The following is a 16,741-nucleotide window of genomic DNA, read 5'->3' as shown; positions in this document are numbered from 1 at the left end:
GACGGAAATGGAGAGACTTTTCTTCTCCCTGTTTTCGAGGCACCAGGAAAGATTCTAGTTGAGCCAGGACCTGCGGTAGGACCCTGTGGTGTGATGGGATACCTTACCCTTCACTGAAACTTTCTCTACAACATCAGAAAGAGTGAAGGCAGCTGCTAAAAAGATTACGGACTTGTACAAATGTTTCTCAGCTTCTAGATTTTGAAGAAGGTCTCCATCAACTTGAATGGATGCCATCAGCAAACCCTAAATCTGTAACTGCTCTGTAGTCTGCAACAGCTCTCTGTCACTGTAACTAACTGTTTTGGCAGGAACTCTGGTGGATTTGGCCAGGATGTCAAACCAGTGACATGCTGGAGGTCAGGCCTGACTTTGGAAGCAGGGTGGCTCCCAGCCTTTTGTTCTCAGTTCTGTCTGAGTACACAACCCCAAACACAAAAACAAATACTATGTCATTTCATCATAAACACTTCAGATTTATTGTAGCATTTATTGGATACATTTTTCCCTTCTGTTGAGAAAACTTGTTTTGAAAGACTTGAAGAAGTCTTTTAGTGCATTCAAATGGGAAAAAAGGCACAGATCCACTGGTGTTAAGCAGGGTTGTGTGAAATAAACAACTCTGCTTTGCTTAAAAAAATCTCTTAGATCAAGAGAAAGATGGGTTTTCAAGATTCTATTGTGTGTATTTTAGTTTTTTACTCTGGAAAAAAAAAAAAAGCATTTACAGCCTATTATTTTAAGCTAAAATAAGTGCTTGTGCTTATTCTGTAGCTTGCTTTTTTTGTAAAGTTTAATGACCAGGCACAGACAATAATGATCAAAATGCTGACTTCAAATGGGATTTTGTTTGCAATTTTTAATTAAGCAATCCGTGCAAACTTTTTTTTTTTTCTTTAACACTGAGAGGGAAAAAAAAATGGCCACACTTAGGTGCCTGGTGTTAAAACAGAAAATGTTTTCTCATTGCAACCAGATTTCAAAGCAGTGAAGTGCAGTGAGGCAGTGCCCAGGCCCTTAGTATTCCTCAGGATTGCTTGATTGCAAGTCTCGCAAATATGAATCGATTATGTTAGGAGGCACACCTTGCAACAGGAGCCTGCAGAAGGAAAGTCCACCTAGAGGGGACAAAAGAGAAACGGCAAAGTTAAAACCATCTATGTGAAAAAATCACTGAAATAATATTTCTGGACTAGCAGCCTGGAAATGTGTCTAAGTTCCAGTTAGTTACAAAGACTCATTCAGTCTCTACTTGGAAATCTTCTCCTGGGTTTAGTACATTTAGAATTTAAAGCACTTGGCATCTAGAAGGAAACGCAAGTTCCTGGCAGACCCATAGCAGTTTTTTGTTTCCTCCCATTATTCAATCTTAGTTTAGATTCCTAACTGGTTGGGAGGTATTTATTGCTCTTTGAGAGGTTTTGGGATTCTCTATAGATAATTTAAGTGCTCCGAGTGAATGGCAGAATAAGTGCAAACCATGTTATGGATCAGTGGGAAAAACTATTTCCTGTCTGTTAATGTTCTTTTTAATTAAGCACAAATTCTGACTCAAGCATAGTGGAGAAAAGGGGACTACTCCTTTAACTTTGGCTATTTATATATTGTCCAAAGTGAAAACATTAGAAATATTCTGTTCAAAATACTAAAACCTACCCGATACCTTCTGAAGGTGAGAGACATAACTACTAAAATTTCATACTTACCTTCCATGTTTCTGAATTATTTTTAAAAAGTAAAAGTACCCTTCACAAGAGAACCCATGAAACCATAACAATTCATGGTCCTTTAGAGAAATGCTTCACTACTTGCTAATAAATTCACATCCAGACAAAAACAGCATGCCATTTGAACATTCTTAAAACTTCTTTAATGCAAATTTGGAAAAGTCATTCTCCTTTTTAAAAAAAAAAAAAAATTAAGTCACATATTGTAGAAATGATGCCACTTATGTACATGTCCATTCCTTGATGCAAAGAGGATCAGAATGCTTGAGTATCACTCATTTTCATCTACATTAAATGCTTTAATTCATGCTCTACTGCATTCAACAACTTGCTTCATGTCAACAGGAGATTGTTGTGCTGAATAAGTACTAGCTGTTAATTTCAAGATACTGAAATACAAATAAAAACTACGAAGTTAGAAATTTTAAATAGTCTATTTTCATTGGATTACATAATGAAAATCATGCCATACTCCACAGGCTTTGTATGGCTTATGACAGTCATAAGCTTCATATGCCAAAACCATATGAAAGCTTACCTTAGATGATAATATACATTCAAAAATCCTTACTGTGCTACAACTAAGGAAAAGAGAGAGAAAGAGAGAGAGAGAAAGAGAGAGAGAGAGAGAGAGAGAGAGAAGTTGTAAGCATTAATAAAGTATTAAAACCAAAGTTGAGTACTTGTTGAATGAAATTATGGTCATGATTATGATGAGATGATTTCATTAATCCTTAGTCATGTGAAAGATGTAGGAACATAGAAGCGCGTGGAATGAAGGGCAGGGATCCAGTCACTTCAAAAGGATCATTAATATGTGAAACATTTATTAATATGCACAACCACTTTGCCTAAACAGGTGGCAAAGCCAATTTGATTGTACAGTGAATATTTATGGTAAGAGCTTCCAAACCATTAGCTTAAAAAAAAAAAATCCCCTACAACATATATATATTGTGTTTTTCAACAAAAGAAAAACATGGATAATAGACAAAGCATTAGTGTACATATATATATGTTGAAATTCTAAAAGGCAAAATTATCAAGTAGATAAAAATATTAGACTAGTATATGCTATGATGTTGTATTCTGAACTGATTATATATGACTGATTTAAATAAACACAAGGCTTACACAATCAGGCTAGAAATTAACTATATGTATAATCTAAAAAACTATAAAGAACCCTAATTCTTTCCTCTTTTGAAGGCTTACGTTATCTCTAGGGATTCAGAGAGCAAATATTGTAAACACAGCCATAGATCTACGTCCCTAGAGTTTACATCGGGTTGCTTACCCAGTCCCAAAGAACTTCTTAATTCACTCTTCCAAATGGAAGTGAATCATACATAAACGATAGGGCTCATTGGTTGCTTAATGCAATTTAGTACTGGGGCCTAGGATTTTTCTCTCCTCTTAGGTTCATGAATATATGAAATATTTTTGGTCCCATAAAAATGGGACCATAGATAGATAGATGGGTTACAGATATTCTTCTGGTGAATTTTTCACTGGAAAATCTTAAATATGAAAGTTTCCAAATATTGGATCTATTTTTATTTGTGACCTTTCCCCATTAAAAATGCCCAGAACACTGTTTCTATAACTTAGCAACTTAAAAATGTTCAGTTTTCTGAATTTCAACATGAATCTAAGGAAACTATACTAGGAAACTATCTTAAAGGAAAATCCTATCTCTTGACATATGAAAAATGAAAATATTAAAGAAATACCACTGTCCTAGGTTTAGCTAATCCTACATCTAAAATGAGGTCATATTCAAATGCAGCTTTCTGGATTTATTTATGGAGACCTGTAGTATGGTACTTAGTTTTCTGACAAAACTTAGTTCCTACATTACTTAATATCCTTGAATAATTTGGCCTTCCTCGTTCATGGCATAAACACTGTATGCCATGAGCTGCTAAAATATATAATTATAAAGCAAATCAGAAGTCAAGCTTTACATGCAAAGTGCGATTTCATGTAAGAGGAATGGAACAGAAAGTAGAAATATCCAGTGGGATATGAATTTTGAAAACCTGTTGTTGCCCCTCCAAGAAGAATGGTTGTCCAGGGGTAATTACTCCTTGATATATCACTGTAGAATTAGAATATTTGTACCAGTATTTATTTATTCTCGATTGACATTCTTAACTTTATTTTTCACAGCTTAACTTGATTCATTCAAGTCACCCATTATCAGATAACAATCTGATGATAAACAATCTTGGCTTTACTTTAGGACCAAAAACTTTTACCAATATATTACAATTGATAGCTTATTATGAACTTATGTACCAGAATACATTATTTATATTATCAATATTATTATATATAATGCACTATACAATTACTATAAAGAACATATCGATTATGCATAACGTTATTAGCTTTTATGGAGGACCCCAAATGTTGAACCATTTATGAAATCATCATTTTATATCATTGGCAACATTCAGTTACTTACAAAGCATGCAAAAGTGGTACTAGATTTTTGTTTTTTGGATGTTGAAACATAAATACCAGCAATACCTTGGAACTAATAAGGCTTGGAGTTTAGAAACCAGATATATTTGCAACTGTGACTTTAATCTACATTGAAAGCTAATAGACAGCTAAAATAATAACGTTTAAATTTATAAGCACTATCTTCATAAAGTGTGAAATATTCCAAGAATATTGTTTTATATTTGAAAGGAAAAATAAAACAAAAAATATTTTTTCCCTCACTCACTTATGAATTTACTATACTGTATTACCTGAGGATGGACAGAGATCATAAGGAAAGAATACTATTTTTTTAAAGTTATAAAAGGAAATTTTTTCCAGAAGTTTCTTTACTATTTTATACTAAATTTAGGACAATAAAGCTTTTTTAAAACATAAATACCCTAAGCATTTACTATGTTTTTTTCTAAACTAGATATTTACAAGATAATCTTTCTTTTAGATCATAATTTCTTCATTATAGAGTGTAGGAAAAAGACTTCAGTTATCACAGAAAGGCAATATAATACAATAAGAATAAGAGAAAGCACATCAGGACATGTCACCTATTATCTCATAACGGTGACTTTGACAGCTGTAGGAGTTTTCACGGTGTCCCAAAGTAGGTTTTGTCAAGAAAAAAGGTCAGTATACTCAATTAATATGAAAATTGATTAATATGACAGGTTATGATGAGACTTTTCTACCATATTAATCCTTATACATTTTCTTGGCTTCATTGGTTGCAAACTTCTGAAAACTAGTATAAATGAAATGCATTCCTGTAAATAGAAATTCTCTAATAAGATTTTTAAAAGCAACTGGTAAAAATATGTGTATGCTATATTCCACATGTGTAATATGGCACACTTAATTAGCAAACTTATCCATATATATTGAAAGTTTCAGAAAACAGTAAACTAATTAAAAGTGGTGTAGATTCCTTAATTGCAGTTTCATTAGATAAGTTTTTGCACTAGGCTTCTATTTATAGATGGACTATCTCACCACTATAATACCTCCTTGACTTTATTTATTCTCACCATGCATTCCACTGAAATTAATATTTCTTTCATTAACAAGAAATGCAAGAGATAAAATTAAGTCTTTCAATAACCAAGAAGCCTTCACAAACAAAACAAGAGTGAATGCAAAATGGAAAAAATGTCTTCTCTCCCCAAAGGCTCTTCCCCCTTCCTCCTCCACCCCGGGACATTTTGGCAAACAATCTGCATTTTGCAGTAAGGACAATAATTAATGATTTTCGTTCATTTTATTCTATCCCCAAGACCTTGGATGTCATACCTTTCACCTCCAGTTTGCATTCTATCTCCACTGTCCCGAGGTCATTGACTGCTTTGCAGCAGTAAGTGCCTCCGTCATAGGGGCTGGGCTTGCGAATCTCCAGCGTACAGACCCCTTGGTTGCTGAACATCCTGTATCTTGGGTCATCCACAATAGCAACTTTGTTTTTCATCCAGGTGATTTTGGGCTGAAATTAATATTGAAGTAAATTAGGTGAAAACATATCTGTCCTTAGCATATTCATAGGCCATCAAAGCCAGTGACAGCATTTTCAAGCATGGGCATGGAAAGAAAGCACATCTAAGAAGAATCCACTTCCACTTGAGCACTGTTTCTCTCAAACAAAATTCTACTTAGTGCTTGGCAAGAGACCAAATGAGCAGTTCTGATCCCCATCAGGTGTCATAACCATCTGCTTTTCTCCTTTTCCTGATATTCTTGCTGAATTATTTGTGGGCTGCTTATGCCTCCTCACCATTTAATCTGTCCTCTGACAGCTGCTTTCATCACCATCATTCTCCAAACAGGTAATTCAAAATTTGTCATAACCTCATCACCTGGGACGGTGATTCCATTCTCCTTGACTCTTGAACTACATGTAACGTCACTGACTCTCCACTCCTGTTTCATATCGTCTTGTCCTTTCTTATGCAGATGCACACCCTCCGCATCCGCTCTTCCCCCTTTTATAGGATTTTGCTTTGCTCAGACCCCAGAGATGATGCTTCTCTTTCTTCTTCACCCGATCCTCTTCCTCCTTCCACCTTCCAAATAGAAGCATTCATTGAGGCTCACACCTTGGTCCTTGGCTGTTTGCTCACTACCTTCTTTAATTAATGGTATTCCTTCCTACAGCTTCCACTCCATGGGGTGGAATGTAGCACCCCATGCCTGGGGACTCCTCAACTGAGAGTCACAGCCCTGCCTGGCCTCTCTCCTACGCTCCAGTGACCCTTTCCTCTGCCGAGGTCATTCCCACTTGGATGTCCCAACATCACTTCCAATTAAACATGAATTCAGCTTCTTCTTCCCATTCTCATTTGGTTTCTCTCTTTGACTTCCCTATTTCTGTTTATGGTATTTGCTGGAAAATACCACTATTTGCACTTTTTCCAAATTCTAGGGCTCTTTCCCTCAGTGCTACAACGGGGTAGATATCTCTATGGGCAATATTCATAAATTTGTTGTTCTTCTCAAATGCAACACCATTAAACCTTGAAACCTTTGTAACTCTTCAGTCAGGTGCAATTTCTCCTTTCCTAGTACTCTGTACCCTTAATATAGCATATTTATAATTCTGCCTTGCAGTATAGTGTTATTGGCTTTAATCTTGATGAGTGAATATTACCACCTAATTTTTCAGGTGAAACATTACTTCCATCTCCTTCCCTCTCAGTTCTTTTTAAAATATGTGGTTTGGTTTTTCCTTAGAAGATAGCACTTAACTAGTAAATAAATATAAACATTTTTACTACTACACTTAAATAGTGCACCTGATTATCCACCAACACCACCCCCCTCAAAGTCCTACCATCCCCAAAAAAAGATACAAATAGCAGTTGGAGGGTCAGTTTATATTACGACTTTACATTTATAATGTGGAAAATACAAAAGGCGTTTGGGGTTAATTCTTAAATTTAACTGATGTGTTTTTTAAAAAATAAAACATGTACCTTAGGATTTCCTCTCACACTGCAGTTCAGAGTGGCATTGTACCCAGCTATAGCGTAGGTGTTAACCAAAGGCTGAGTAAACATGGGCGCCTCTGTGAAATCAAAGTCTTCATACACTGGATTTTTATAGACTTTACCTTAAAAACAAGCATTAGAAATATACAAATTGGCCTGAGAATATATTATTCTTGGCATACTCAACTCAGAATTAAAATTTCCCTCAACTTAGAAAAACATAAAAACATGAGTGAACACCACATGGCATTCATTCTGAAGGGTACAAATGTACAGTCAATCACACATGGGACAGAGAGCCAGAGTGGTTGTCTGAAACTGAAACAAATATTGAAAAGAATTCAGTATCTGGGTATTTTGGTCAACGATGCATTTTAATGTGAAAGTAATGAGGAAGAGCTTTAAGAAGTGTAGTTCATGAGGAAATGAAATGATAGGAATGGAATTCAGTTTCACCCGTTTCATGGGTCTCACGTGTAGCTACATTGAAGGTGTCCAAGAATAAAAGTAACCCAAGCTCAAGAAGTCAATGGCTACTTTTTCCTCTCCCTGTATTTTTAGTCAATTATATATCTACAGCCCAGAAATTAGAATTAAAGCTTGTTATTTAAAAAAAACGTAATGACCGTATCATTTTCCTCTAAAAATTTTACTTGTAAAATTAACATTTTACTCGGACGTTTTTACCAGAATTTAATAATGTGTTTATCATTTTCTTATTCTCTTTCACCACATCCCTTCTTCTTTCAGTTTTCTCCAGTGATTGAAAACCAAGTTTTCCAGATGTCCAGTTGTGACATTGTGATTTATAAGAAGAAATACAAATTTGGTCTTCATCCCATTTCCAGCACAAAGCTCGGAAAACCCTTGAAATTTCCTAAGCAATGAGAGCTATAATGGTGTCTTTTGTTATGTAAATTAGGTGACATTTGGACCCCACCCAAGGATGGGGGCTGGTTGCCAGGGAAACCAACTTTGTGATTGATTGGAACTTTCAGTTCTACCTCAAGACCTCCAAGGAGGGGAGAGTGACTGAAGATTTAATCAATAATGGCTTCGTAATGAAGCCTCCATAAAACCCCAAAAAGACCTGTTAGTAGAGTTTCCAGATTGGTGAACACAGGGAGATTCTAGGAGTGTGGCAGGGCTTTGAGAGCATGGAAACGCCGTGCCCTTTCCCCATACCCTGCCCTATGCATCTCTTCCATCTAGCTATTCCTGAGTTTTAATCTTTTATAATAAACCAGTGATTGAGTAAATACAATGCTTCTCTGAGTTCTGTGAGCTGCTCTAGCAAATTAACAAACCCGAGAAGGGGGGTCATTGGAATTTCTGATTTACAGCCTGTTTGTCAGGAGCACAGGTGACCCGGCCTTGCAATTGGCATCTGAAGTGGGGGTTTGGGGGGCTTTCTTGTGGGATTGAACCCTTAACCTGTGGGATCTGATGTTATCTTCCAGTACATAGTATCAGAATTGAGTTGAATTGTAGGAACCCAGCTGGTGTCTGAGAATTGCTTGGTGGTGTGGGGGAAACGCCCCCAAACCCTACACACTGAAATTAGGTCCAGAACCCCCTTTTACCAGTCCACTACTAACTCACCATCCTTGGCAATCACAGCGCTTTCTTTAGTCATTGTTGCATCCTCACTGAGGCCACACATGTTTTCAGCAAAGACCCGGAAGTAGTATTCATTTCCTATGACCAGTTCAGTAATGGTGGCACTGGTTCGGTGATAATGCTCAATGACAGTGAACCATTCCTGAAAGAAAAAAAAACACTTGAGGAAAATCATTTAAAAATACACAACTATTCCAACTGTTGCTTAGAATAAATAACAGGAATGTTTCATTAAAGGAAAAGTAGCTCCAATTTTTACATTGACAGTAATAATAATTTACATTTAATTTGTTTAACACTTTATAATTGATTTACCTTTGACTACGTAATTTTATCTGCACTTACACGTTAGAATCATATACCCTTGATGTCAACTGTTACCTTTATATTTTCTTCATAACCGTACAAAGTCTGTCATCTATCTATTGACCTATTTATCTTTTGTATAACAAAATATAATGCTATTAGGTTGGTGCTAAAGTAATTGAGGTTTTTGCAATTATTTTTAACCTTTTAATCTGCAATTACTTTTGCGCCAACCTAATAGAATCTTAGTGCCAACTTAGCTATTCTGAGGAAGAGATAATGCTAAATCACTAGAGAAAAATTAATATCATTCAACAAATCTGCTGAATATTATTAATATAGGTTCTTTTCCATCCATTACTCTACTTTGGTCACACTCTGTCACCTTAACCTGGCTAAGTGTTCTTTACAGCACTTGCTACTGTAAATTATATTACATATTTACTATTTTACTTGTTTATTCTCTACCCCCACCCATCACTGGAATGAACACACCATGATAGTGAAGACAGACTTTTCTTCTCACGCTTTGTACCCACAGTGTCTATCACAGGACCTGGCACATAGTCGGTACTATGCACAAAATAAATGTTTATTGAGTACTAGAATGAATGACTGAGAAGCTAAAACTTGATTTTTTTCAATTTTTTCCTCACCAAGAAATATAGTGATTTCAAACTTTATCTTGCAACCAATAGCAATTCCCATTGTACCACATATGTTTAAGACTACTGATTGAGAAAATATATTCGCTGACAAAAAGATGGTTCATAAAGGACAAGGTTTTCCTTGCACCTTTTAGGAGGCATCATTATATATGTATTTTGCATGTTTTTAAGATAGCAGACAAATGCACTTATACCCTCCTTGATTCCCAAAGCACTCTATGCAAACTTTTATTCCAACATTTATTATATTGTTTTGTCATCGGGTTTTGTCATTTGGTTTTATGTCATTCTTCTTGCCTAGACCGAGTCTCTAAGAACAGGAACTGTCTTGTCTTTCTTCCCTTCTTTTTTCCTTTCTTTCCCTTCCCTTTCCTTCCTCCTTCCCTTCCCTTTCTTTTCTTTCTTATTCTTTTTTATCCAGCAGTTAGAACAGTGCTCAACACATAGTTAATGAATGAATAAATATGTTGGCACAGATAATGTTTCTGGAAGGTATGAACGACCATAGGAATTGAAGTGAAGAAGAGCGTCTGTAGCCACAGTGAGACCAGGGCACAGTGATCTCCTGGGAAGTGCACTGGGCAGAGCGAGCATCTTCTCGTCTATAGGTCTGCCCCTGCTGAAATGCAACAGAAACACAGTGGTGCAGGGGTTAGGGATCATCTCCTATCGCCAGGCAGACCTCAGTCATAACAAGCAGCAGGAAAGTCCTGGCTCATCTGGACTTGACTAGGTATCTATGAAGATAAATGTTGGGCAAATATGATGGGGGTGGAAGAATGGAATGCCACCTGAAAGAAACGTGGTACCTCTGGATTCACTACTGGTATCTGGGTCAAGGTCCAAAGAAGAGCCCTTGTTGCTAAGGAAATCCAAGATATGCAGTACTTCCCTTGCAAAGTTACCCATTAATCTAGTTCTCAAGCTGTCCAGATTTAGTTGGAAGATGTTGTTCTATATAACAAATCTTGTTTTGTCATGTAACACCCACTCGGGGGAAAGAAAAGACATGCTAGAAATAGTTTATGGAAAGGTGTGGCTTGAAATCCATTCCAATTACTTAAATTGCGCTTTCCAACCCTTTTTCCTTGTTCTATTAACCCAATGTAATTCCATAATCTAAGTTCTTACTGAGATCTACTAGTGTAAATGTCTAAAGACTTCTAATTAATAGCATTCAGTATGATGTTTTACTCCTCCTATGAGAGTGAAAAATAGCTTCATGCCATTGTGTGTCCAAACATTCATTGATTCATTCATTCACTTACAGGTAGGGCAGGAGTAGAGTGTAGTGGGTGATTCTGATTCAGGAAGATGGACACCTTAACATTTAAAATCTGGAGATTGTAAGTCATTTATACTCCCTGAGCCTCAGTTTCCTTGTCTATAAAATATGGGTAATAATAATTCATACTCCAACTGGGTTGCTTCTTGAACAACCTAAGCTCCTTCTCTCCCCAGGACCTTTGCACATGCTGTTCCCTTTAGAATCTTTCTTTTCTACCTGGTGTCTTTTAGTCCACGTTATCCAACATTATGTCACAAGGAAAAAGAGTTGCATGGGTTGTAAATCTGAGTCAGAATCCAGAGTGAGTATTTGTTGAATGAATGAATTTATTCAATTCTGTTGAGCATTGTGCCATCTGCTTTCTATCATTTTAGCCTCATGATAACCAAGCAAAGCCAGTATTCTTGTCCCTTCTTTATAGATGAGGAAGGTGGGGATCAAAGAGGTGAAGTGACTGTCCATGTACAAGTGGGATTCAAGTCCAATTCTCTGTGGATCCAAAGGCCTTCCCCTTTCTACTAGGCTATCACTTCTCCACCGCTTGCCTGAGTTCCTCATCGGAGAGGACCTCCTGCCTCCCCCTTTACTTATGATGAAATCTGATTTTGCTGCTGCTGAACCAGAGGAAGCCAGGCCTTACCATGCTCTTCTTGTCAGCCTTCTGGATCGTGTACCCTGTAATGGCTGCATTTCCATCATCCTTTGGTGGTGTCCACGATAGAGCAACATTCTCTCCCCACACATCCTCAATCTTCACAACTTGGGGCGGACCTGGACGGTCTATAGGATGAAATCACAGTATCACTGCGAGGTGACTTTCCTTCCCAACCAATACCTTGTTACAGGAGGATATTTTAAAATGTCCTTCCCCTCCCTGCATTTCTATCCACATTTGTTTCACCATTCTGCACTTCAAAGAATGCACTGCAGCTAAGCTTATCTGGAAACTCTTGACGTTCATATTCATGGAAATGAAAGGATTTTCAAAAACCTTTAAATGAGACTTCAAACTTTATTAACCATCCCTTTAGGGGCAGGCTACTGGCACTGATTCCCAAGGCCACCCTGCCTAATTGGAAATGTAAACTGACGCTGAACTTGAAATTAGAACCCACCTGGGCTGAGAACTCCAGCTTTTGGTGAGAGGCACTGAGCCCACAGCCTTGAGTGGGTTCCTCTGTTGCACCCAAAAGGCACCTTTAATGGGTGTGAGGAAAACTTGTTTTTAATCATGCTGCCAACTCTCCCTCCAAGATTTATTTGTATTTATCCAGTGTTTCCAATATATGTAACTAAAATGCATTCATGAGGAAATGAAGCCTTCCCTTACTTTACTTTCTGCGACACATGAATTTCTGTGACCCCTGACCTTCCAGGCAATTGCAGTAATGTTCAGGAAGGCCAAAGAAAACTAAGTCTTGATTGGCAGGACCCCCCGAAAAGCATGCAGAGGCAGAAGGAAGGACCATCATCATATTACATATTTGCATAGTAGGTCTTAATTTTCAGAGAAAGTTCACATCTATTATCCTTCTCAGTGCAAGAATCACCCTTTCTGTCCTGAAATATTTTTCAGGTATTAAAATGCAATTGTAATTATTTTTATAGGAAATGTCAGACAGAAAAGAGCAAACTCCACTGTGCTTTCTGGTAATGTTCTTCTCTCTTTTAAATGTGCTTTACCAAGCAGTCTTCATGGGCTCAGTGAGTGGGGAAAACCACAGGGATAACCCTCCATTCTTTCCACCATTACTAGCAATGGTTTCTACAACCACAGTCTTCTATCTCCTTTTTTCACCAATGTGTCCTACAGACCGCTGTCTTTTCCAGCCCAACATCCCAGCTGCACCCAGGTCCACTTCAGCTTCAAAGTCCACACTGACTTTTCAAACACTTGCTCCCTCATAGTAAATGGCATTGCTAGATTTTTACTAGCGTGGCAGATACGTAAATTTGGGACTAATAAAATAATTAGAAAAATAATTGTTCCTATTTATGAAATGCTTTGAGTGTGGAAGCGATGTGCCAGGCACTTATAACTACCTGGTAAAATACTCACTACATGGCCAAGCAGAAAAATAAAATGTCCTTCCCTATGTTTCAGAGGGCAGTGGTCTACCAGACCCTTCCATGGGGCTTCCATTAGAGTGGAGCCAGGCCAGATCCAAGGGCACAATCTAACATTCCCCCAACTTAACAAACATCACGAAGGGTTAGTCAGTAGGTGTGCTTAGTTTAAAGGGCATGAACTTTCACCCATGGGACGGCTTGCCACAGAAGTTGCTCCTCTGGTGAGAAAACCTTCATCAAATTTGCTGAAATATAGTAATAAAAAGGACTAGAAACAAAGCTTCTCCTAGTTCCACTCTTAAATTTATTCTTGACATTGCAAAAATTATAGAACAATTCAAGTGAAATGGGTCTTCTCTCGATTCCCCTAACTGGATAGAAGAACGAACCTTACCGTGTTTCCCAGAAAATAAGACCCAGCCAGACAATCGGCTCTAATGCATCTTTTGGAACAAAAATTAATGTAAGACCCGGTCTTATTTTACTATAAGACCCAGTCTTATCTAACATAATATAAGACCGGGTCTTATATTAAATTTTTGCTCCAAAAGACGCATTAGAGCCGATTGTCCGGGTAGGTCTTATTTTTAGGAAAACATGGTATTTATTATTTGGGCAGGTAAGTATCTAGCCCTGCAGGATCAACCAATTCAGTATTTATTTGTTGAACTTAGTTTATGCACCTCTTCCTTACATTTAATAAAATTTCTTCATTCTCTATTAAAACTTTATTATTTGCAAATTTTAAGGATAATAGAAACATGATAAACTATGTCTAGAATCTACAATGTTTTTTATGCAAGAATTCAACACAGGAAGTTGTTTCATCATTGAGGAGTTGAGAAACAGTAAGAGAGGACTGGGTTGTAAAGCAATACAGCTGGTTTTCACTAAAAAGTATATACATTAATTTCCTTTAACACATATGTCCTAAATCTCCCATGATTAGTTCTTTTAGTCAGTGAAAAATTATTTTGAAATGCTAACAAGCTTACTAATTTATTTATTGTTTAAAAAAATTCCCAAAAAAGAATTTTATATCAAGCCAGCAGAACACAAATTCTTACTCCGGCCTTAATGACAAGAACAATTAGTCCAAATACTGCTTTGACAGAATGTTCTAGTTCCTTTTTCCAAACCTACCAACAATCTGGATGTCAATTGATGCACTTTCTTCAAATTTTTCCACTTTGACTTGCAGATCATATTTCCCAGAGTGGCTCCTCTCCGCTTTTCTGATAAATATGATGGTATCAGTATCAGAGTTGCGGATATTTATTTGATTCTTATCAATTTCTGCACCATCCTTCTTCCAAGTTAACTCTGGTCTTGGTTTTCCCTAAACGAAAGACAGAAAAAGTAGAGGGGGCGGGAAATCAGATTGTCTGAAGATGTTTGTCAGCAGGACAAATAATGACAGTGTCTTACACTATTCTAGGCAAGGTTGAGAAACAGCCTGGGTGTGGGCGACGGCAGCAGTAACAGTAACACTTGCTATTGCCCTGACTGTATTCTGTGTACAAGTCACTGTATTAACTACATGAAGTTTATTATCTTCCTCAAGCTTCATGTCGAGATAGTATTATTATCCTCATTTTTTGCATAAGGAGTTAAAGGACTTGCCCAAGGTCTTGCAACTAAGTGCGAGAACTAGGTCTTTCCAGCAGGGTCTCTCTAGCTCCAAAGCCTGCACAATACAGCATATTGGGTAAGAACATGGGTTCCGGGGCTCTGGAATCTGGATTTGGATCCTGACAACACCACTGAATAGCTGTGTGTCCTTGGGCAAGTTACTTCAACTCTCTGCCTCAGTTTCCCAATCTGTAAAACAAGAACAAGGATAGTACGTATCTCACAGGGTGGTTATAAAGGCTGACATTCTTAGAAAGCTCCTGTATACTACGTGTTTTATTAATATCATCTAAGTGTTAATGATTATTCACTGTACTGTGCTCTTATTTCACACTTGTCTATGATTCTCTGTTCTCTCTAGCTGCTGAAACTATTCTTTAAGAGCAGACTTGGAGAAATTATAATCTCACTCAAGGACACGAGTTTTGGTTTACTCATATATTACAAAGGAACCCCCTAGGATTCCTGAGCACTCAGGCTCACCCCACAGACAGGAACCAAACATTAATTCAGTCAGGGAAGGCACAGCCTTTGTACAGGCGCCTAATGTGGCTTGTTGATAGGTTATGATAAGAATGTGCGAGACACACATCAAACCCCTGCCCACAGAGTTTGAAGAATGGTTGGCCATACTCAGACTTGCACAAGGAAAGTAGAGAACAATATTGTTAAAGATATGGAAAAATAGTTCCAGGTCTAATTTCCTTAAATGTACAATATGCTATTAGCTACTGGAGAAAAAAATTGAGTTGTCTGGTAACGTGGAGTAAACAAAAAACACTGGATTAAGTGTCAGGAGACATAGACTGCTCTTGACACTTCCATTTACTTGCCGTGTGACCTTGGGCAAATCATTTAACTTCCCTGAATGTCAGTTTCTTCCCTTCTCTATGAAGATAAGGAAATCAGCCTTTCCTGCCTCAGCAGGTGATTCTTAGAATTAAAGGAGAAAATGTTTATGAGAACTCTAGAGGTTACACAAATAGCAAACATGCACAGTCTCGTCACCCCCTTCCTGGCAGCTGAGCAGCCCCTGGGATGCCATGCCTATGAGGTCCCTGTTCTCATGTTCTTTCCAACCCCAGACCCTCGTAACAGAAACCAAATACACAGACCCCCAAGATCTGAGAACAGAGCCCTCGCGATAGAAACGATTCAGCAGCCCCCGTCCAGGGCTGGGTCTGCATCCCAAGTACCTGCCTTGTCCCAACTCCCAGTTTTATTTGAGGCTTTGGGAGGAGAGAAGTGGAAGAAACCTTGCCAAGTCATCTCCTTCCTCCTCTGCTGTGTTTACACTAACATCCTGCTTGGCTTTCATTCCGATTTCATGCACTGTGTATGTGGAAGATGACTGCCTTTTGTAAGGCGTGGGCCCGAGTGCAATGACGATGGCCTGAACGGACGGTCTAGTAAGCCTGGTTTTTACGGGTTTGAATGAGCTCTGTGTGTGTGTGTGTGTGTGTGTGTGTGTGTGTGTGTGTGTGGTGTGTCTGAAACTGATTACTATAGTCAAAGCCTGGTTAATCTTGTAAACAACAGATTCTTTTGTTGGAGCAATGATTTAACAATGCTCAGTTATTTCAGTTAATGGCATCGAGATATCAAATTTCAGCTATCCCCCTTACTGGACTGTAGTTTGATTTAGGTAATTGTGGGAAGTAAGCATATGTGGTTTCCTGACTGTTAATCTTGAGAACGTGACTTGACATGAAGATCAGTTTTATAGATATACAGGACCAGAAAGAATCTTCAAGCATTTCTTGTTTGGGTATCCCCTGGAGGTTTCCTCCACGTCCCACCACGGTCCCTGGGCTTCAGACAAGACTCAATCTCATGTGTCTCATGCAGAAGAAAAATCTATGACGGTTTTATAGATTTTTCTATTTTTATAGTAGGAGATTGTTTATCACTCCCCAAATCTCTTCCGTTCTTTACCTATCACCCTCT

General features: G+C 37.8%; 1 protein-coding gene across 9 annotated transcripts in view; it reads right to left on the bottom strand.

Moving 5' to 3' along the window:
• Positions 1–455: 455 nt before the first annotated feature.
• The window catches only part of MYBPC1 (myosin binding protein C1), an 88,823-nt gene continuing 72,537 nt past the window's right edge, over positions 456–16,741 (bottom strand). For 2 of the 9 annotated variants that reach the window (XM_019732090.2, XM_019732094.2), the window contains 8 exons: positions 14,306–14,501; positions 11,733–11,872; positions 8,813–8,972; positions 7,196–7,332; positions 5,523–5,709; positions 3,770–3,828; positions 2,266–2,308; positions 1,027–1,118 (listed from right to left, as the gene is read on the bottom strand). In XM_019732090.2, the coding sequence (XP_019587649.1) occupies positions 2,303–2,308; positions 3,770–3,828; positions 5,523–5,709; positions 7,196–7,332; positions 8,813–8,972; positions 11,733–11,872; positions 14,306–14,501 (885 nt within the window). In that variant the 3' untranslated portion in view covers positions 1,027–1,118; positions 2,266–2,302. Of the gene's footprint in view, positions 1,119–2,265; positions 2,309–3,607; positions 3,829–5,522; positions 5,710–7,195; positions 7,333–8,812; positions 8,973–11,732; positions 11,873–14,305; positions 14,502–16,741 lie in introns of those variants that run through there. The other 7 variants (XM_019732098.2, XM_019732101.2, XM_019732089.2 and 4 more) reach the window with 5 other exon arrangements.

The sequence above is a fragment of the Rhinolophus sinicus genome, linkage group LG02 (assembly GCF_036562045.2).
Source record: "Rhinolophus sinicus isolate RSC01 linkage group LG02, ASM3656204v1, whole genome shotgun sequence".
Classification (NCBI taxonomy): domain Eukaryota; kingdom Metazoa; phylum Chordata; class Mammalia; order Chiroptera; family Rhinolophidae; genus Rhinolophus; species Rhinolophus sinicus.
This window is presented reverse-complemented; position numbering and strand designations above follow the sequence as displayed.